Raw genomic sequence first — 20,150 nt, 5'->3', positions numbered from 1 at the left:
CACAGGCTTGGAAGAGCACTACGAGGAAAAGGAGAACAGGTTCAAATCTGGCTGTGACCAGCAGTCTCCCAGTTTGGGGGGTGAGTTTGGGATGGTTGAATTATGAGACGCTAACCCAAAGCCCAGCCTGGGAAGCACATGGAGTGCTGTTTGTGTACTGCAAGTTCCACTTTCCCCCCAGAGCATCCAGGAGCCAGCAGAGAAGGATCCCCCCCATGCCCTGCAGCCTCGACCACTGACTGCTGGGGCTTCAAGCTCACATCCTTTCTCCTTGCTGGAGGATAATGCTGGAAGCTTATAAGCCAAAGAAATGCCTGTAAAAGCAAGGCTGCTGCCACCCAGGCCAGCCTGGGGGCATGGATTTTTAGGATGTAGAAGTGTTAAAAGAAGCAAAGACCTGCCATGAAAAAAGCCTCGGCTAAAACAGAAGAATTGGGGCAACAAGAATATGAGGTGGGGGAGGAAAAAAGAAAAGTAGTGGGGGTGGGTCCATCCCATCTGGATGTGCCTCATGGCACATACCTGTTGCTCAGTGTGGCAGGGGGGAGAGTAGTGTCTGTTCCCCACGTAGCTGAGTGCTTCCACATTTGGCAATCACCAAAGAAACACTTGGGAGATGGTGAAAAGCCCCCACATTTGGAAGATGAGCTTTCAGATTACACAGATCATGAAGGGGAAGAAGAAGTGATGTTTCCTAACTTGGTAGTGGACAGATTATGGCCCCCATGAGAGGTAAGCATGCTGGGCGTGGATTTGGATGGTGTTGGAGTCGGACCTGCTGTTGCAGACGTTCTTGCAGGTGTAATCACCTGCACAAACAATTGCACTGCACAGACTTGCCTGCTCTTCCAGCAGCATCCAGAGCAGAGCTCCCATTAGGAGCAAATTAGACTGGAGTTTCCTCTTTTCCTTCCAGGCTCCTCGGGAAGGAAGCAACAGAAACAAGTGAAGAGGGCTGCATGACCAGGAATGGCTACAGGCCAGTGCCAAGCAGGGGAATGACCTTTGGAAAGGGCTGACTGATGGCAGCCAAGGACAGCAACACAGGAACACTCATGGCTCCAGAATCACAGCCCAGGGCCAGAAAGTATGCACCAGGGAAGAGATGAGACCAGGCTACAATGCTATAGAGGCACCTGGGAGCCATCCAGGTTAGAGAGGAACGGAGAGAACTGTACTCCAAGGCCCCTCAGGAGGAGCAGCAATGACTTCAGAGCGGGTTGCCCAGGACTTGAACCTGACCTCAAAACCCTCCAGGGACCCTGCAGTCTTCCCAAACCCCCTTTCAATGCTTGATTGTCCTCAGAGTTTTTTTTTTGTTTTTTTTTTTTGGTCAGCGTGGCACCTCCCCTGCATACATGCTGTGCCCCTTGGCCTGGGTCCACAAGGCCCTTCCCGTGAGCTCCATGGCCAGAGCCATGCAGAGATCCCTCCTGCATCTCACAGCCTTGACCTTGACACCGCAGACCCCTGCAAAGACCCTGTAGCCATTACATCCCCCAGCAGGGCTTTGTTCACCCCTCCAGCACCCAGCCAGCTCCTGCTCTGCCACAGCCCCTTCCCAGCTGAGCCCCGCAGCTCCCTGATCCCGCCATGGCAGCAGGCAGCATCATTGTTGCAAAATGTGGACTGTGTCAGTCAGTATTATCTTAAGTCAGGCTGTTCTTTGATGTAAGACCTTTCTATAGTTTCAAGCCTAATCAGCAGGAAAGGAGACCTAATCGCTGGAAGAGGCAGCAGCCAGCATCCCTCACTCAAGGACATTCTGGAACTAACAAGATTTAGGGATTGCTAACTTGGCAAAATACTCCAGGTCTGTGAATGTTAGAGCTAAACTATCTGCATTGTAACACTAAAAATCACACCTCCAGGTCAAGGAGACCCTCTGCATCTGAAGACCCTTGCCCTGAGCATGAGTAGAAGTTAGCTGGGGTTGCACGATTTGTACGGAAGGTACTGGTCAATCCTAACAGAATGGCTGTGCTTGAGAAGTTACTAACCCTGAATTTCTGTGTATAATTAACAGCATGGAAAGTCTGCTGGATTTGTGTAATACCACCGAGCACCCAGGCTGGGGCAGCTCTGAAACAATGTCTCACTCGAGTGTGTCATTATCGTTCGTTGCACACCAGGGAGTGAACCTGATTTCTGAGGCAACCTCCCTGCGCCCGCAGGGCCGGCACCCCTAAAATGGCGGCGCCCACTGAGGCTTCAGCCCGCCCGCGTCACGTGGCCGCCGTGTCCCGCCATTGCATCAGCCGGGGGCGGGGCGCCGCGCGCATGGGTGGGGCTGGCGGGAGAGTGACAGCCCCCGCAACCAATGGGAGGCGATGTCCGGCAGAGGGGCGGGGCGGAGCGGCGCTGCGGCGCGGCCGGAGGAGCGCAGTGAGGGGCGGCGGTGGGCGCGCAGGTACGGCCCGAGGGGCCTGGGGAGCTCCCGCTGCTGGGTTTGGCTTCCGTGGCCCGGCCGGGACCCGCGGGCACAGGGGAGAGGGGCACGGAGAGGGCAGGGCGGGAGGGTGGCGGTGCGCTGGTCGCGCCCCATGCGGGCCCGCGGGGGGATGCCGGGCGGCCGGCGGCGCTGCCGGACGCCGCTGTGCCCTCACCTTCCTCGGGCACTGGAGAGCGGGTGTGTCTGGGCAGAGGCTCTCATAGGTCCTGGGGCCGCTGCTGTGCTTGGTTCTCCCCACCCCTGGTCCTTCCCTCCTGCAGCATCGAGGTTGGACTCGGTGATCTCAGAGGACTTTTCCAGCCTAATTGATTCTGTGCTGTGAGTGCTCCCAGGCCTTGCTGCCGTGGGGAGTTCCCGTCTCCTCGCCGCAGCAGGCCGCAGGGATCTCGCCTGCCTCCCTGGATCCGCATTGCGCTGAGCTGTCAGGGACAGCCCTGTGCGCCCGCAGGACACGGGCGGTGCTGCCCTCCGGGCTGTCACTTGTCTCTGGTTGCATGTGGGATGTGGGTCCCCTCAAGGAAGGCTTCCGGGCATCCCTGCAGCTGGCTCTGCTTTGGGCAGGGAGGGTGGACAGGGTTATTGTGTTCAGCTGTCATTTTCAAACTTGGCTGTTCTGTGATTTAGCCATTGAATCACAGAAGGGTTTGGATTGGAAGCTGCCTTAAAGCCCACCTGATTCTAACATCCCTGCCATAGGCAGGGACACCTTCCACTGCACAGTGCTGCTCCAAGCCCCATCCACCCTGGCCTTGAACACTTCCAAGGATGGGGAAGCCACATCTTCTTTTGGCAACATGTGCCAGGTCTTCACCACCCACACAGGGAATAATTTCTTCCTAATACTTAAACTAAATCTCTCCTTTTCTGGTTTAAAACTGTTCCCTCATGAAACTGTAATATCATTATCTGTCCATGTAAAAAGTTGCTGTCCATAATTTTTATAAGCCCCTTTAAATACTGGAAGGCCGTAATGATGTCTCCTCACTCTGTATTTAATCACATTGAATGCTTTGGTGACTTGGCAGTCCCTGTGCCCCCAGTAAGGCAAACGCAACCTTCTAAGTTTAGTATCCATGTGAATTTGATATTTTATAACTACATGTTTTCACAAAACAGGTAACTTGAGGTAGAGCCCCAGAAATCAGGGAGTTTGGGGGAGAGAAAGTTTCAGCTTGGGCCACCACTATTTGGGGCAGGATTGATGGTTGAACAGAAGTGTCAGTGACTACTTAACAATGTGGGGAGACCCTTTCAGGAGTTGGAGACAATGATCCTGATAGCACATCAGAGTGTTGTTTATTTTCATTTGTTCAGACTGCACCGAGGTTTTGCCACTTTCCTGCCACTTGCTTTGGACAGTGGCAACTTCCAGCTTCCAGATGGAGACCCCGCTCACTGCCAGCCAGATCCGGCAACGGTTCATTGACTTCTTCAGGGAAAACCAGCACACCTATGTGCACTCATCTTCCACAATCCCCCTGGATGACCCCACACTGCTCTTTGCCAATGCTGGTATGAATCAGGTAGGATTCCCTGGCACTGTGGTCCTATGAACATATCCTGTTGGAACCTGTGAAGCTGTTTGCAGAGCTGCTGGCAGAATTATTGTTTACTCCACCTCCCTTCTGGTCACAGAGAGATGGGTGGTGTGTCCTCTGGAGTCCTCTGTGCTCTCACAAAATTGGCAAGAGCACTGGAACAGGTTCCTATGGTGAGAGCTCTGCCAGTCTCTTTCCTTGACCCTTGGTGCCACAGCAGTCCTGGCACAAATGACCAACAGTGTCTTTGAAGAGCAGTTGAGACTGGGATGCTGCAAGGGCTCTGCTGCAGATCAGCACCCAGTTTTTTATTTTTGGCAGCTGGGAATCTGACAGCTTTCAGTCCCTTTGGAAGGCCTGGGGTTTGGTGGGCTCTAGGACCTGTGTGTGTGTCCAAGTGCTGAGTTCTAGGCAGCCTTCTCATGGACAGGAGCAGCAGGTTTGTTTCTGAAAGGTGCTTTGGGTATGTTCAGACTAGTGATATCATGACACTGCCTTGCTGTTGCATGCAACATTTGAAAACAGGTTCTGAGTGCTTTCCTCAGTTTCTCAGCTTTTCTAACAGTTCACTTGTCCTTTTTCTCTCCTTGCAGTTCAAACCCATCTTCCTCAATACCATCGACCCCTCACACCCGCTCGCTAAACTTAGCAGAGCCACCAACACTCAGAAGTGCATCCGGGCAGGGGGCAAGCACAACGACCTGGATGACGTGGGAAAAGATGTGTACCACCACACCTTCTTTGAGATGTTGGGGTCCTGGTCCTTTGGGGATTATTTCAAGGTGAAACAGTCTGGCTGCAGCTCTGAATCTCTTGCGCAGATTTATCCATCTCTGTAAGCTCAGCAGAGCAGTTGCCAAGAGGAAAGAGAATATGTTGGCAAAGAGGTGCATGTGGCTCCTTTGGAATAAATGAGCCTGGAAGCTGCCCCAACCCTGCAGATTAATTACTTTAGGTTTACAAAGCTGATTCCATTAACTCTGCTCGTTGTCTTCAGGTGGAGATTTTAGTGGCTGTCCTGGAGATCTGGGGACTAGCATGTGCTAGGCAGCTATGATTGACCTTCAAACAGGAGTGATCATGCAATAATGACTTTCTTAACCAAGCTTCTTGCTAGTGTAGTATTCAAAGTTAGAATTAAAAGTATTTTTTTAAGCAGTGGACATGCTACGTGCTAACTTGGCTGCATCCAGAACTCAGATGAGATGTTTCAGTATCAGTACTAGCCAGTACTTTGGATGTTGAAGAGAAGTTGTCTTTGCATTCACTTGCTGACCTCATGTTTCCTTCTGCAGGAACTTGCTTGTAAACTGGCACTGGAACTTCTCACCAAGGAGTTTGGCATCCCTGCTGAAAGACTCTATGTCACTTACTTTGGTGGAAATGAGGCTGCAGGACTGCAGCCAGACCTGGAGTGCAAGCAGATCTGGTTGGATTTGGGGTAAGGCCTTTCACTGAGGAAGGTGCATGTTTTGGTGAGCAATAGTAATTTATTTGGCTTGGATATCAGGAAAAAAAATCTTCACAGAAGCAGAGCAGAACAGGCTGCTCAGAACGATTGAGCAATAGTAATTTATTTGGCTTGGATATTAGGAAAAAAATCTTCACAGAAGCAGAACAGAACAGGCTGCTCAGAATGATGGTGGAGTCCGCATTCCTGGAAGGATTTTAAACAGGCTGCTCAGAACGATGGTGGAGTCCCCATTCCTGGAAGGATTTTAAAGCTGTGTAGCTGTGGGACTTTGGGGCATGGTTTAGTGATGAGTTTGACAGTATCGGAGTAATGGTTGGACTTGAGGATCTGAAAGATCTTTTCCAATTCTAATGTTTCTATGACTCAATGGTGGCCTGTGTTACGTGGTAGAACACATATAAAAGGAGACTTTCACAAAATTGAAGTGTCACAAATACCATTTGCAGGGTGGTGGAGCCTCCAAACCAAAGCAAAGTATTCATATTAGATAGAAGATACTGAGAGCTCTGGTTTCAAAATCTTTTGTGTAAGCTTAAGAGTTCTGCTTGGTGAGGTGGATGGGATGTCCTGCCCAGTGTGCTGCCACTGACAGCATTTGAGAAGATCATGGAATCATAGAACTGTAAAATGGTTTGGGTTGGAAGGGACCTTACAGCTCATCTTGTTCCAAGCCCTGTCCAACCTGGCCTTGAATACTTTGAGGGATGGGGCAGACACAGCTTCTCTGGGCAGCCCGTTCCACTGCCTCACCATGCTCACAGGGAAGAATTTATTCATTATATATAACATGCATCTGCCCTCTGTTAGCTTAGAGCCCTTTTCATATCACTCCATGCCCTTCAAAACAGTTCCTCTCCAGATTTCTTGTAGTCTCCTTTAGGTACTGAAAGGCCACAACAAGGCAATCCCAGAGCCTTCTCTTCTCCATGCTGAACAATCCACATTCTCTCAGCCTTTTCTCATAGGAGGGGTTCTTCATCCCATCAGTGTCTTCTTGCTGATGGCTTTACTGAGGTGTTGTGTAAATCTGTGTCTCCACCTGAGATGACTGCCAGGTGCCAGTGTTCACTGATCCCCTCAGCAGGGATCCTGAGCATTAGGCTCTTGGACTGATCTGTCTCAAGACACTAAGAATTCATCAGCACATCTAGGGAACTAGTGAGCTGTGGTTTCTCTGGCATAGCCTTTAGTTTGGGGAATTCTTTTTAGTTAGTCTATGTTGTTCAATAAATTTCTTCTTACAGGCTGGCTGAGGGCAGGATTCTGCCTGGCAGTATGAAGGATAATTTTTGGGAAATGGGAGACACCGGCCCCTGTGGCCCTTGCAGCGAGATCCACTATGACCGGATTGGGGACAGAGATGCTTCACACTTGGTCAATCAGGATGACCCCAACGTCCTGGAGATCTGGAACCTGGTGTTCATACAGTTCAATAGGTGAGCCAGATCTGCTTCCAGGTGAGCCAGGTTACTCCAGTTCAGTCTGGGAGGCTGCTTGGGCTGTGTGTTCTTTCAACTGCCCATGGCTTACTCACCATTCCCAGTTATCCAGCAGCTGAGCACTTTGTCATGCTCTGTCCCCTTACCCACTGGTACAGAACAGGTTGGTCATGCTTCTTTTGGGACAAACTGAGAATATTTTCTCTGATTATCTGCCAGGTGTTCAGTAGGGAATAAGCTGTTGTCTGCTCTGGGTCTAAGTTGTTGCTGAGGGTCTTGTTAATTATATTTTAGCAAAGTTGTCCTTTGTGTTGTTTGTGTATGGGCCTGTGTCACAAATCTGATGGAACTAAATCTTACAGAGATTAAGAGAGAAATGGGGTTCCCCTTGCAGAACCTCCATCCATAACATCTCACCTTTCTTTGACAGGGAAGCTGATGGGACACTGAAACCCCTTCCTAAGAAAAGTATTGATACTGGAATGGGCCTGGAGAGGCTGGTTTCTGTGCTGCAGAACAAGATGTCCAACTATGACACTGACCTTTTCCTTCCCTACTTTGAAGCCATCCAAAAGGTATGAACTGCAGCCTGACCTAGCTGCATCCATTCCCTGAATTCTTGGGGAGATGTATGGGACTGGTTGGACAGGGTGGTCTGTGCTTTCTCAGCTGCTGTGAGCCCCACACATTTGCACTTTGCTGAGGGTAGGAAACAGGCTGGCACAGTAATTGCTGCCCTGGGACATATTTCCAGAGGAAAACAAGACAGTGAGTGGTGCAGCTTTCCCAGTTTCTGTGCACTGTCCTGATGGACACTCTTTGGTCCTCTCCCAGTGGGAGATACTCTGCAGTCCAACATGGCCAAGTGCCATCTTTTTGCCACGTGCTAGAGAGCACGTGGTGCTGCTAACCCAGAATCAATTTGTCCTTCAGTCTCACACCTGGAACATGCTGATCTGTAGAAAATTCCCTTAGCCAGGAGTGCTTTGCCATAAACCACAACAATCACTGGCAGAACCTGTGTGCTGTTGCTGCATTGTTCTGTGTGGGGACCGTGTTACCCATGCTGGGAGTTCTGTGTGCAGGTCCAAGCCTTTTTTTTCCTCCATGAAGGAAGCAGAGCTTCCTGACTGTAGATCACACTGGATAAAATGCAGGAAGAAGAGCCCAGGTTCCTGCTACCTCTAAGGAATGAGGTGCCAAGCTCCAGAGTTTAAACTGGAGGGCTGCCTTTTTTCAGTGTTAAGTCCACTGGCTAGACACAGCCCCTGTGTCCTTGTCTGCCTTCCTGCTGTGTTCAGGGAGCCTGGCTGAGGGGACTGTGCCCGTGGCTGGAGGTTTGCACCATGTGCAAGCAGTGCATGGTTACAGCAATATTTTTCCCTAGGGTATGGATAAAAACATCCTAAAGAGTAAAGCTGGGACCATCTCCTGTGTGACAGAAATTGAAAGGTTTCTTGGCTGGGCAGGTTATGCCAGGTTGGAGTGCTTGAGCCAACGTGCAAAACAAATTATTTCCCTGTACTCTCCCTCTTCCTCTCTCTTGGGCTCTTAATGATGGGATAAATTGGATTTTCTTCCCTCTGGTTTGGAGAGCTTTTGGACATTGAGATGTGGGTTGTGGCACCATGCAGAGCCCTCTGTGCCTCCCCTAGGTTCACTGTGTTGCCTCATTCCAAGAGGAATATTCTCCTCTGTGGTTGTGGGTGGTGGGGTTGGCTTGGCTTCTGAGGCCCTTCCCTGTAATTCTGCCATGGTGACACTGTCTGTAATTGTTCCCTCTGCCCACTGCCTTCTCCTCTGCAAAGGGCACAGGTGCCAGGCCATACCTGGGGCAGGTTGGGGCCGAGGATGCTGATGGGATAGACATGGCCTACCGTGTGCTGGCTGACCATGCACGGACCATCACCCTGGCCCTCTCGGATGGGGGCAGGCCTGACAACACTGGCAGAGGGTAAGAAGGAGCTGCTGCATTGTCACCACTCCCATTCTGTTCTGCATGATTTCTCTCAAGGCTCTGGGATCTCCTGTGTCTCTGGGATCTCTTTGGATTCATCATTAAAGCAGTGGGTAGCAGTGTTTGCTCGGGATATTCGCTGTAGTAAGGTTTACACCCACATGATGCACAAGTCTGAAAGCTCTTGTGAGCACCACTGCTGCTGTGCCAGCCCCAGATAAGATGACTGTGGGCAGAAAGGCACAAAGCCTGGCTCAGTGCAATGTTGCTGTTGAAAAATCAAGGAATTTTGGGCTGGGGGATTGTGCTGCAGGTGCCAGTGGACTCCATAAGCACACAGTGAATGTGGGTCATGGAGCTGGGACCTAGCACCTCATCTGTGCCTTGCTGCTACCATGAGCAGCTATTAGAGGGAAAATGAGAGGAGAAAAGCCTGTGCTTTTGGTTCTGGGAGGGGGTGCTGGTAGGTGGATGCTGGTGGAGGCCCTGAGAACAGCTCAGATGTGTAACATTTGCCTGGGGGGCTCTGCTATTCCCCAGGTATGTGCTGAGGCGGATTCTCCGACGGGCTGTGCGCTACTCCCATGAGAAGCTCAATGCCCCCAAGGGTTTCTTTGCTACTCTGGTTGATGTGGTGGTGCAGTCACTGGTAAGTTCTATTCCACTGTATCTGCTTAAGACTTCCTCTGCTGAGCTGTGCAGATCTCCATGTTAAAGGGCTCCTCCTCCTGGGTCTGCAGGGAGATGCCTTTCCTGAGCTGAAGAAGGACCCGGATATGGTAAAGGACATTATCAATGAAGAAGAGGATCAGTTCCTGAAAACACTGAGCAGAGGCCGTCGCATCCTGGACAGGAAGATCCAGAGCCTTGGGGACAGTAAAGTCATTCCTGGTAAGGCTGTGAGATGTGTCTGGATGCAGCAAAAGGCATTTGTTGTCTGGGATTGCATAAAAGCTTAGGGAAGTTGGGGAAAGGGAAAAGGTTGGAAAAATTAGAGGTGGTGGAAGGTGGTGGGGAGACAAAGTTGGAATCAGAAGACATCTCTTAGAGCAGAACCACCCATCTCTCCTCTGGCTTGTGCTCACTTGCTGAGGTTTCTAAGCTGCCCAGACACACATCTCTGTGCTGCCAGGGAGGAACCTTTTGGATGTTCATATTCTCCAGAGCTGTTTACTGTCCTGCCATAGCTCAGAGCCAGGGGGAGCAGGGAAGGGAGCAGTGTCTCATGGAACACAAGAGGTGACTGCTTTGCCCTTTCTCTGCAGGTGACACTGCCTGGCTGCTGTATGACACCTATGGTTTCCCTGCGGATCTCACTGGGCTGATTGCAGAGGAGAAGGGCCTTGTTGTAGACATGGAGGGCTTTGAAGAAGAGCGGAAAAATGCTCAGGTGGGTAACAGCTCCAGGGGAAGCTAGTTTAGGAGTTGGAAGGAAGAATTCCCTTCCTTGCAGTTTGTAGTCATGAGTTGCTCCTTTCTCATTGAGTCTGCTCACACCCCATATGCCCCATGGTTTGTCCCATGGGAAAAAAACAGGATAACTGCAGTTGCTGTGGGACATGTCTTTTCTGTACAGCTGGCGTTGGTTCTGCTCACTAGCAAAGCCTGGAACCTTGAGCTCAGCCTTCAGACAGAGACAGCAAAGTGCTGGGAGCACTTCTCCTGTCCTGTTCTGGTTAGGGAAGTTATTCCCTGTCCAAGGATCAGTATCCAGACAGGCCTGCACCTTGGGTGCATTTCCCAGTATGTTTGCTGCAGCAGCAGAGAGTGGCACTGACCAGCTGGGTACTTGCCTGGTCCTTACTGGGCTCAGGCTGATAAGGTCTGCATGCTGGAACTGGGTGCTCTGAAGCCAGAAAAAGTGGCACACTCCAGGTGCTGGCACACAGCTTCCCAGGGCAGAGCTCTAAATCAGGGAGTGCTGAGGGATGTGAGCGAAATGTGCAGCTAGGCTGGCATGCATTGGTGTTTCTTAAACCTTGGTATTTGGCAGGTCATTTCTCAAACCTTGTTCCTTGGCAGCTCAAATCCCAGGGCAAGGGTGCTGGAGGGGAAGATCTCCTCATGCTGGACATCTATGCCATTGAGGAGCTGAGAGCCCGAGGGCTGGAGGTGACAGATGACTCACCAAAGTACAGCTATGCTTCAGATCCGAGCGGTACCTATGGTATGAAAACACCTTCTCATGGTCATGTTCTGCTTCTAAACCTTCCCTGGCATGTACCTCTGGGCTTCCCTTTCCTGAGACATGGAAGGGGGAGGCTGTGCAGGTGAATAGTCTGCTTGTTACTAATTGAGCAGAGAAAGAGGACAGACTGTTGAGTACAACTGTACTCCTGTTGCCAAATTAAGGGAATTCCTTTTCCTTCAGCTTTATGCCTCCACACTCTTATGTTGGTGTTGCTCAGCTGCTCATTTGCCAGTGCTGCAGGAGACTGCAGTTTCCGCTTGGCCTGTTGGAAGGCCCTTGGCTTGCTTGCCCTGGCTCATCTGCTAATGGTTTGATGGAGATTCAGGAGGCTGCAGGCTCATAGCTTCCGCTTGGCCTGTTGGAAGGCCCTTGGCTTGCTTGCCCTGGCTCATCTGCTAATGCTTTGGTTTGATGGAGATTCAGGAGGCTGTAGGCTCATAGCCATGTGTGCTGCTGACTTTTGCTGCATAGGTGTGGAAGGCAGTGACAGTCCCTGCCTTGGAGGGCACTAAATAAAATTTCCAACTCACTGTTGCCTTACTCCTCTCTCCTTACCCCCTGCAAATGTGTTATCTTCCATGAGCTCCTGCAGTAACTGGGAAGTGTTGCTATGACATTCTGCTCCCATGTGGTGGCTACAAGGTTTTCCTGTTTTACTGACACTGCCTGTCATCCCGGTGGCAGATTTTGGGAGCCTCGTGGCCACAGTGAAAGCCATCCGCAGGGAGAAGAAGTTTGTGGAGGAGGTGTCCACTGGCCAGGAGTGCGGCATAGTGCTGGACCGGACCTGCTTCTACGCCGAGCAGGGTGGGCAGATCTACGACCAGGGCTACATGGTCAAGGATGACGACAGCAGGGAGGATGTGAGTGGGCCTGAGAGCCTTTTGCTAGACTCAGTCTGAGTCGGGGCTGGGCAGAGGGGAGAAGGGGCCAAGCAAGCTCCAGCAATTTCCCATCCATGTCAGGTGTCACGCGTTGCACGGGGTTCCTTTCTGGGTGTGCAGAATGCCATGGATGTGCTGGAGTTTTGTTCCCCTTGCTCCTTGAGGAGCTCAGTTCTGTGCTGCTGTCACCAGCATGTGGGTGCTTGTGGTGGTGTTGCTGGGATTGCCAAGCCCAAGGGCAGTGCTCTCAAGCCAAGATGGGGAGCTGAGGTGGGAAGCTCTTTCTGTGCCCCACCTTCTATCACTTCTCTGCTTTGCTGTGTGCTGGTCCTGGGGACACTCAGCTTTCTCCAGCACACACATTACTCTGGCTCCCAGCTGGGACCTTTCCAGTTGCAGCTCAGACCTCTGGCTGGATGTCTCCCCAGCTCACATGGGGCATTTCCCTCTTTGTACAGAAAACAGAATTCACTGTGAAGAATGTTCAGGTCCGGGGAGGCTACGTGCTCCACATAGGAACTCTGTATGGGAGCTTGAAAGTAGGAGATCAAGTCCACTTGACTATTGATGAGGTGAGTTAAAACATGGTGTAACACATGGGCTTGTCTTTTCGCTCTGGATTTTGTCTTGTTTCTTTTCATCAGTGCCACTCTGGGGGCCTGATGTTTGGGTCCTGCTCTCCCTGCATCACATGATCAACCAGTGTCTGGCTGTCTCTCCTGCTTCACACCTGGCTTTCTCCTACCACGAGGCAGATAATGCCCAGCTAGCTCGGAGCCACTCTTGCTGGGTTCGCTGGTCACAGGCAGAAACACATTTTGGGTCATGACTTGCAGGGAGAACATGTGGTGCTCAACTGTGTGGGGACACCAGCAGACAGCCTGGGCTATCTGCCCCAGTCCAAACATTGCTCCTCTGGGCTCAGCTTGCTGAGTGAATGCTGGGTTGAGCACAGTCAGCTGATGAATTTCCCTTCCCTATGGAGGCAGCACCTTTAGAGGAAGAGGGAAGGCTTCCATCTTGAAGTGCTTTTCCCTGCTGAGGAACAGAGATTAGTTATCTGTGTCTTGGCCTCTTTCCACACAGGCCAAACAAGGGAACTGTGAGGAAAAAAGCCACGCACAGATTTGGTGGGTAACTCCTGTAGCTGAAGCTCCAAGGCAGCAAGTGTGACCAGTTGTTTCTGATGTCCTGAGCTAGCTAAGGATTCTGTTGGAGCAGGGCATTAGCTTTAGCTGCTGGAGGTGGTTGTGGCTCTGGGGTGTGGGACCCCATCTAACAGTGGCTTCTTCCCTCAGGCCAGGCGGAGGCCGGTCATGAGCAACCACACGGCCACCCACATCCTCAACTTCGCCCTGCGCTCCGTGCTGGGGGAGGCTGACCAGAGGGGGTCCCTGGTGGCACCGGACCGGCTGCGCTTCGACTTCACTGCCAAGGGAGCCCTGTCCACCCAGGAAATCAAGAAAGTTGAGGGGATTGCCAACCAGATGATCGAGGAGTCAAAGGTGGGTGTGGGTGACGCGTTGTGTACCTAGAGTCTCTGTTTTGGATGATCTGGATTGCTGGGAGTTTGGCATGCACAGGAGGATTCCGAGCTGCTGGTGCAGTACTGTGCACAGATTGCCATCACCTTAGAGGGTTTTGATTGGGAAAACCCCATGTGGATTGTTCAGTTCATTGGTTTCAAACCCTCTGTAGGGTTGAAGTGTTCCCATGCCTGCAATAGTGTCAAATCAGCTGCAAGAGCTGGGAAGTTTGGCAGAGTAGTTTTGCAGGCCTGGCTGGATTTACAGACAACCCAGTGATGTGTTCCCAGTGGCAGGAGAGTTGCCCTGTCTGGTGCCAAATGTTAGAGCTGACCCAGAAAGACCCTGGAATCTGTGCTTGGAACCATTTGCATGTGCAGTAACACACAGGGAGTCTGAGCAGGGGGTATTGGGAGTTTTGAAGATGAGACATCTTTTAGTAACTTTGTGATTCTTGTAGCTCAACAAACCCCAGCTCAGTTAAGGCACAAGGCTTCACTTCTAGAATCTTTCAGAGGAAGAAATTTCCTGGGAATGTGGGCCCTCAGTCACAGCTGACAGGACTGGCTCTTACCTGCACCCCTTTGCTGTTCCCTGCAGACTGTGTATGCCAAGGACTGCCCTCTTGCAGAAGCCAAAGCTATCCAAGGGCTTCGGGCAGTTTTTGACGAGACCTATCCTGATCCTGTCCGTGTGGTTTCCATTGGCATCCCTGTGGAGGAGCTGCTGGCTGACCCCTCTGGCCCCGGGGGCTCCATCACCTCTATTGAGTTCTGCGGAGGGACGTGAGTGCCTGGAGAGGCTGGGGAAGGTGGCAGGGTGGCTGAAAGGAGTTCCTGTGGAGCTTGAGCTCCTGGGAGTGTCATGAGCATACCCTGGGCAGATCCAGGGCAGAGATGGAGGTGGTGGTGATGATGTGCCTTTGCATTCCCATTCCTGAGTCAATTAGTTATTAAAATTACCTTTTGCAGGCAGGAAACTGCCTGTATTGCCCCTGCCCTCATGCAGGGTCTCTGGCAGTGCTGGGAGCACAGGTCTTACCACCCTTTCCTCACTCATTTGCTTTCTGCACTGGTTGTTTTTTCTGCCTGTCCCCACACTGCTGCATTTCCCTGGCAGGATGGTTGTCTTATTTCTTTGCTGATTCTTGCTGAGATGAGAAGTGGACTTCTAACTTTCTTTTGGGTCTGTCTGGGTTCTTTCCAAAGGCACTTGCAGAACTCCAGCCATGCTGGCCCCTTTGTGATTGTTTCAGAAGAAGCAATTGCTAAAGGCATTCGGAGGATAGTTGCAGTCACCGGGGCTGAAGCTCGGAAGGTAAGGGCAGGCAGGAGAGATCCTCTGTGAAATTCCACCTATTAACCCTGTGCCAAAGTTCATTTTGTTCAAATTTGCACAATATCCTCTGAGGGACTCATGGAAAAGGGTGCTGCTGTTGCCAAAGACTATTCTGGAGACCATGGCTGTACTACAGTCGGAGCAGGGAAGAGAGAGGGAAGTCTTAGCTGTAGGTGTTGTGGCAGAGAAACCTGGGTGGGTGTGTGGAATGGCTTCAGGGTTAGCTCAGGTTGCTTTTCAAAGTGGCTGCCAATGTAGAGCTCTCAGCAGCTGGCAGGGCCAGCAGGAGAGTGGTGAACTCTGAGAATCCAGTCCTCTGCTGCAGGAGGCAATGACTTTGGATGTGGGCTGGTGCTCCCTAAAGTGGGAGAAAGGGGTTTCATGGGGGAGATTATTTCTCTTTTGGTGGGATCTTGGCAAAGGAAATAGTCCTGGAGCCCATATGCCAGCATCACACCCTGGTTCTGGTCAGGTGCTGCCTGCTTTGGTCCTGTGGCTTTCCAAGAGTTACTAAGCTCCATCCTGGGGCATTCCAGCATTGCTCACCTCTTTGCACTCTGGGGTGACCAAAAGCCCAGCCTGCTCAATCTTCCAGCTGGATTTAACTCAGATTGTATCCTCCTAGGCCCTCAGGAAAGTCGACAGCCTCAGGAAAGTGCTGTCAGCCCTGGAGGCCAAGGTGAAGGTCCAGACAGCTCCCAACAAAGACGTGCAGAAGGAGATCACGGATCTCAGTGAGGTGAGGATGGTAGCAGTTCTCTGCCTCCCCAAAGTGAAAGGGACCTTGATTGCCAGAACTGGGTATTCATGAGGCCTGAGTTCACCTTCCTGCTCCTGTCCAACAGCCCTGCATCCCATGGGTGCTGCAGTCAGCACCTGCTTCCTCAGGTCATTGGCACTGGGAGCAGAGTGGAGCTTACTGGGCTGTGCCAGCTGAGGCAGAGTTCATGAGGTGCTGCATCTCCTACCGTGGTTGCTGGTGCCTTTAACCTTTTCTACCTGCTCCTCTTTTGCAGACACTGGCCACTGCTGTTATCCCACAGTGGCAGAAAGATGAACTGAGAGAGGCTGTTAAAGCACTGAAGAAGGTCATGGATGACCTGGACCGAGCAAGCAAAGCTGACATCCAGAAAAGAGTGAGCTGTGGGCTGGAATAAAGGACAGTGTGGGAGGGCTGTGGTGAGCTCCTTTGGGAGCTCTGTTAGTATCCAAGATGGAAGAGAATTGATGTGTGGCAGTGCCCCTCACACTGTTCAGCCTTTCAGCTTCTCCTGCTCCCTCCTGAAGCAGAATTACCTCTGTGCCTGCTTCCTGAGTTGAAGCATGGCAGCCTGTTCCTGCCCTAACAGTGCCCCTGGGTGCAGCCTTCCTCCTGGATCCCACTGGAGTTTTCTGGAGGAGGAATCATGCATGACATGCCATCTTGCATGACCTGCCTGTCAGAGTGCATTCCTCCTGGCTTCATAGTGTGAGGCTGCTCCAGGCTGGGCTGTGGGTGTGTCTGGGCAGCTTGGGGACCTCTGTCCCTGCTCTACCCAGGTGCTTCTTGTGTCCATACACAGTGTGGATGGTTTAGTGGCTGACCACTGTTGTCCTCAGGTACTGGAGAAGACAAAGCAAGTTATTGAGAGTCACCCTAACCAGCCATGGGTCATCATGGAAATGGAAAATGGAGCCTCAGCAAAGGTATGGGAAAGTCTGATCTGTCCTCAGCAGCCTTCCTTCTGCCTGAGGAGCAGCTGGGTGGTTTTTCAGCACTTGGGGAGGCGATTCAGTGCTACAGACCTGTCCCTCTTGCCACCTCCCATCCCTGAGCAGGGGAAGGGACCACTAGGATAGTCTCTTGTGTCCCACCTCCTGGACTGGCACATGGGCTTGCAGGAATGGTGGGGTTTTGACCACTTGCTGAGTTTCCAGACATTCTGGTAGACATGGAGCCCAGCAGGAATCCTATTGTGTCCCAGGTAAGACTCATCCTGCTGCAGTCACTGAAATGCACTTAAGGGACTGAGAGCAGCAGCTCTGCTGAGCCATGACAGTCATGATGCTTGTGGCCCCTGCAGATCAGCTCCAGGAGTGGTGTCCTGGGCTGAGTGTGGACAGGGCCAGGCAGAGAGTTGCTCCCAGCACTGTCTGCTCAGCTGGCTTCAAGTTCTTCCCTGGCCAGGGCTGAATCTGCTCCTTCCCTCCTCCACACACAAGTTATTTTCCAAGTGATTTCTGTTGGAATGAATGCTCTGTTGTGTGTGTTGTGTCACAGTGCTGAGCCCAGTAAGTGTCAGGCAGTGGAGCTGGTTGTGCCTGGGCTTAGACCTCTCTGGGCTAATGCTCTGTTAAAATTTCCTCTCTGAGAGTCTTGGAGCTGATCCTGCTCACTCTCTGTGGCCACCAGCATCACCATGATACCCACGCTTCTGTTCCCAGGGGGTGCTGCTGCAGCATTTTCCCTGGCAGAAGGGTGCATCCCATGGGATGGCAGTGCTGGCAGCCCAGGGAGCTGCATGTTCCCAGTTCTCCCAGAGCAGCACTGCTCACCAGAGGACCCGCTCCTGGGTCTCTGTGCTGCATTGTGCTGTCTGTGTGAGTGAGGGATGATGGTCTCCTTGAGAATAATAGAATGTGTGGCAGTCTCCCTGGTTCTTCCCTGCCTGCTGTGTCTGATAACCCTTGCAGGCTCTTCATGCTGTGTTTGAGTACTCTTGATTCCCTTTGGAACAGCTGCTCCCTTCTGCTGGGAGGAGCTCTTTCCCTTCCAGCCAGTACACTCAGGCAAAGGTTTATTCTGGGGCTGATTTTGCCAATTGCTGTATACCTCAAAGTGGGGAAATAAAAGCATCTTCTCTGTGGTTGCTGTTGGGGCTGGACTGGGTGCAAGTGCAGGGAGGCAGTTACAAAATGATTTTGTTCTCTTCCAGGCCCTGAACGAATCTCTGAAGCTCTTCAAGACTAATTCCCCCCAGACTGCTGCTATGCTCTTTGCTGTGGATAATGAAGCTGGCAGGATCACCTGCCTGTGTCAAGTACCCCAGGTAATGCCAAGGCTGTGTGGCTGCCTCTCCCTGCAGCTGCTCCGTGGAGGAGCTGCAGCCTCCAGGCAGGAACTATCTAACATTACACAGCCAGAACTGATTGGGGCTTGGCAAGAGCCACAGCCTTTGTGCTTGGGCTTATTGTCAGGCTGCTGAAGTGAGGAAAGAGGGGTTATGCTCTGCAAACAGGGAAGGGGAAGAGTCAGGATTTAATGGGTGGTAGGCACAGGGCAGGGAACTTGCTGTTCCGTGCTGACCGCTGGGTTTCTTTTCCTGCCCAGGAGACTGCAAATAAGGGCCTGAAGGCCAGCCAGTGGGTGCAGGAAGTGTCTGGCTTGATGGACGGCAAAGGCGGTGGGAAGGACATCTCTGCACAGGCAACAGGCAAGAATGTGGGCTGCCTGCAGGAAGCCCTGAAACTGGCCACGGACTTTGCCAGGCTCCGCCTTGGGGAGCTGAAGAACTGACTGAGGGGGGAACCCCGGTCCCTTTGTGTCCCCCTCTCTGTTCCCTGCGCAGCTTTCCTGTAATAAAGGCTCCCTGGCCCGCGCTCTGCTCCCCGGCTCTGGAGGCGGGGCGGGATGGGACGGATGGGGAGGGATCCCGCTGCCAGTCACAGCTTTTCCGTGGTGCCCGCCTCCTGGTTGGGCCCGCCCCGTCGCCGCCCTCTCACGGCGTCCCGCCGAACATGCCGCTGGATCACCGCCGCCTGCGCGGCCCGGAGGAGTCGCAGCCGCCGGCGCTGTGGGCAGCGACCGCGGCCGAGGATGAGGAGGACGAGGAGGGCGCGGGGGCGGCGCCGCGGGACCCCTGTGCGCTGCGGCCGCTGTTCGCGCGGGCCGGGCTGCTGAGCCAGGCGCAGGGCTCGGCCTACGTGGAGCTGGGCAGCGGCACCAAGGTGCTCTGCGCCGCCTGGGGCCCGCGGGACGCGGCCGAGCCCGGCCCGGGCCGGCTGATCTGCGAGTTCCGCCGGGCGCCGTTCGCGGGCCGAGGGGCGCGGGGCCGGCCGGGCGCNGGCGCTGCGGGAGGCGCTGGAGCCGGCGGTGCGGCTGGGCCGCTACCCGCGGGCCCGCCTGGCCGTCAGCGCGCTGCTGCTGCAGGACGGGGGCTCGGCGCTGGCCGCCGCCGTCAGCGCCGCCGCCCTGGCGCTGGCGGACGCGGGCGTGGAGATGTACGACCTGGCCGTGGGCTGCGCGCTGTGCCGGCCGCCCGCGCCCGCCGCCTCATGGATGCTGCAGCCTGCCGAGCCCGAGGAGCGCCGCGCCGCCGCCCGCCTCACGCTGGCCCTGCTGCCCGCCCTCAACCAGGTGTCGGCCGTGCTGGGCGGCGGCCGGGGCGGCCCGCCCGAGGACTGGGCGCAAGCCCTGCGGCTCGGCCTCGATGGCTGCCACCGGCAGTACCCGGTGCTGCGGCAGAGCCTGCTGCGGGCCGCACAGCGCCGCGATGCCGCCGCCGCTGCCGCCGCCGCCACCAGTGCCTGAGTGCCCGTGAGACCTGCGTGCCCCACTCTGGGGATGGGGCATGTCCCAGAGCCCGCCCGAGCTGCTTTCAGTGCTGCCGGAGACGCCTGGAGCCTGCCTGATCCACACATCGTTGTTGGGGATTAAAATAAGTTTACTTTTAGAGTCTTAAAAGTTTATTAAGTTTAATTGTAACTGCTGGTGAACCCCCAGACCCGGCCTGATCCACGCCTCACGCTGCTGGAGACTGGATGAGCCAGCCTCTGCACTGCTGGAGACCCCTCGTTTTGCCCTCACAGCTGGAGGCCCAAGAACTGTGCCCGAGGACACGGGAATCTGCACCCCCCCACACTGCCCAGGCACCCCAGAGTGCAGCGGAGAAGCCCTCGTGTTGCAGAAGATCATTTTCAACTGGCACAGTGGGACCCAAACAGCCTTGCACGCTGCTGAAGCCTTCCAAGAACAACCTCCATACTGCCTCAGCAGCCAGAGGCTGCCCGAGACCTCCCTCCAAGCAATTGCTGGCACTCTAGGACCCCACATCTCCCCCCGGGATGGTCACAGCACCAGGCTGAAACCCTCACTCCAAGCTCCCCACCATATCCATCTGTGCAGGCAGCACCAGGCAGGAACCAGTCACAGCATGGACTGTGCATCCCTTGGACTTCTTGCCCAGGCAGTGCTTCAGGGTGGCAGAGTTGTGTTTTGTTAGTTTTTTCATAATAATAAATCGTATTTTTTCTGGTGAGTCTTCTGCCTGCATGGCCCTCCTGGGGCCTCTGCCAGCCATGGGCAGAGGTGGAAAGATGTGCTTCTACAATCAGGGTCACCCCCTCTGCTCCCACTGTCCTTGAGGAGTTTG

At 53.4% G+C, this 20,150-nt stretch overlaps 2 protein-coding genes across 2 annotated transcripts; both read left to right on the top strand.

The window, feature by feature from the left end:
* The first annotated feature begins 2,355 nt into the window (after positions 1-2,355).
* Positions 2,356-18,377, top strand: AARS1 (alanyl-tRNA synthetase 1). The gene is made up of 21 exons (XM_041400582.1): positions 2,356-2,410; positions 3,767-3,975; positions 4,584-4,772; positions 5,286-5,431; positions 6,709-6,900; positions 7,334-7,478; positions 8,712-8,857; positions 9,401-9,509; positions 9,601-9,751; positions 10,126-10,250; positions 10,883-11,027; positions 11,736-11,914; positions 12,394-12,507; positions 13,234-13,440; positions 14,062-14,246; positions 14,670-14,778; positions 15,425-15,538; positions 15,816-15,935; positions 16,399-16,485; positions 17,715-17,828; positions 18,110-18,377. The coding sequence occupies exons 2-21, from the start codon at positions 3,832-3,834 to the stop codon at positions 18,293-18,295; spliced, it is 2,907 nt and encodes a 968-aa protein (XP_041256516.1). The 5' UTR covers positions 2,356-2,410; positions 3,767-3,831; the 3' UTR covers positions 18,296-18,377.
* EXOSC6 (exosome component 6) lies at positions 18,375-20,036 on the top strand. The gene is given in 2 exon segments (XM_041400583.1): positions 18,375-18,842; positions 18,844-20,036. Coding segments are annotated over 2 exon segments (792 nt in total). The 5' UTR covers positions 18,375-18,516; the 3' UTR covers positions 19,310-20,036.
* The last annotated feature ends 114 nt before the right edge of the window (positions 20,037-20,150 follow it).

This window comes from Onychostruthus taczanowskii, unplaced genomic scaffold, assembly GCF_017590055.1.
Source record: "Onychostruthus taczanowskii isolate IOZ18803 unplaced genomic scaffold, ASM1759005v1 scaffold18, whole genome shotgun sequence".
In the NCBI taxonomy this organism is placed as follows: Eukaryota; Metazoa; Chordata; class Aves; order Passeriformes; family Passeridae; genus Onychostruthus; species Onychostruthus taczanowskii.
This window is presented reverse-complemented; position numbering and strand designations above follow the sequence as displayed.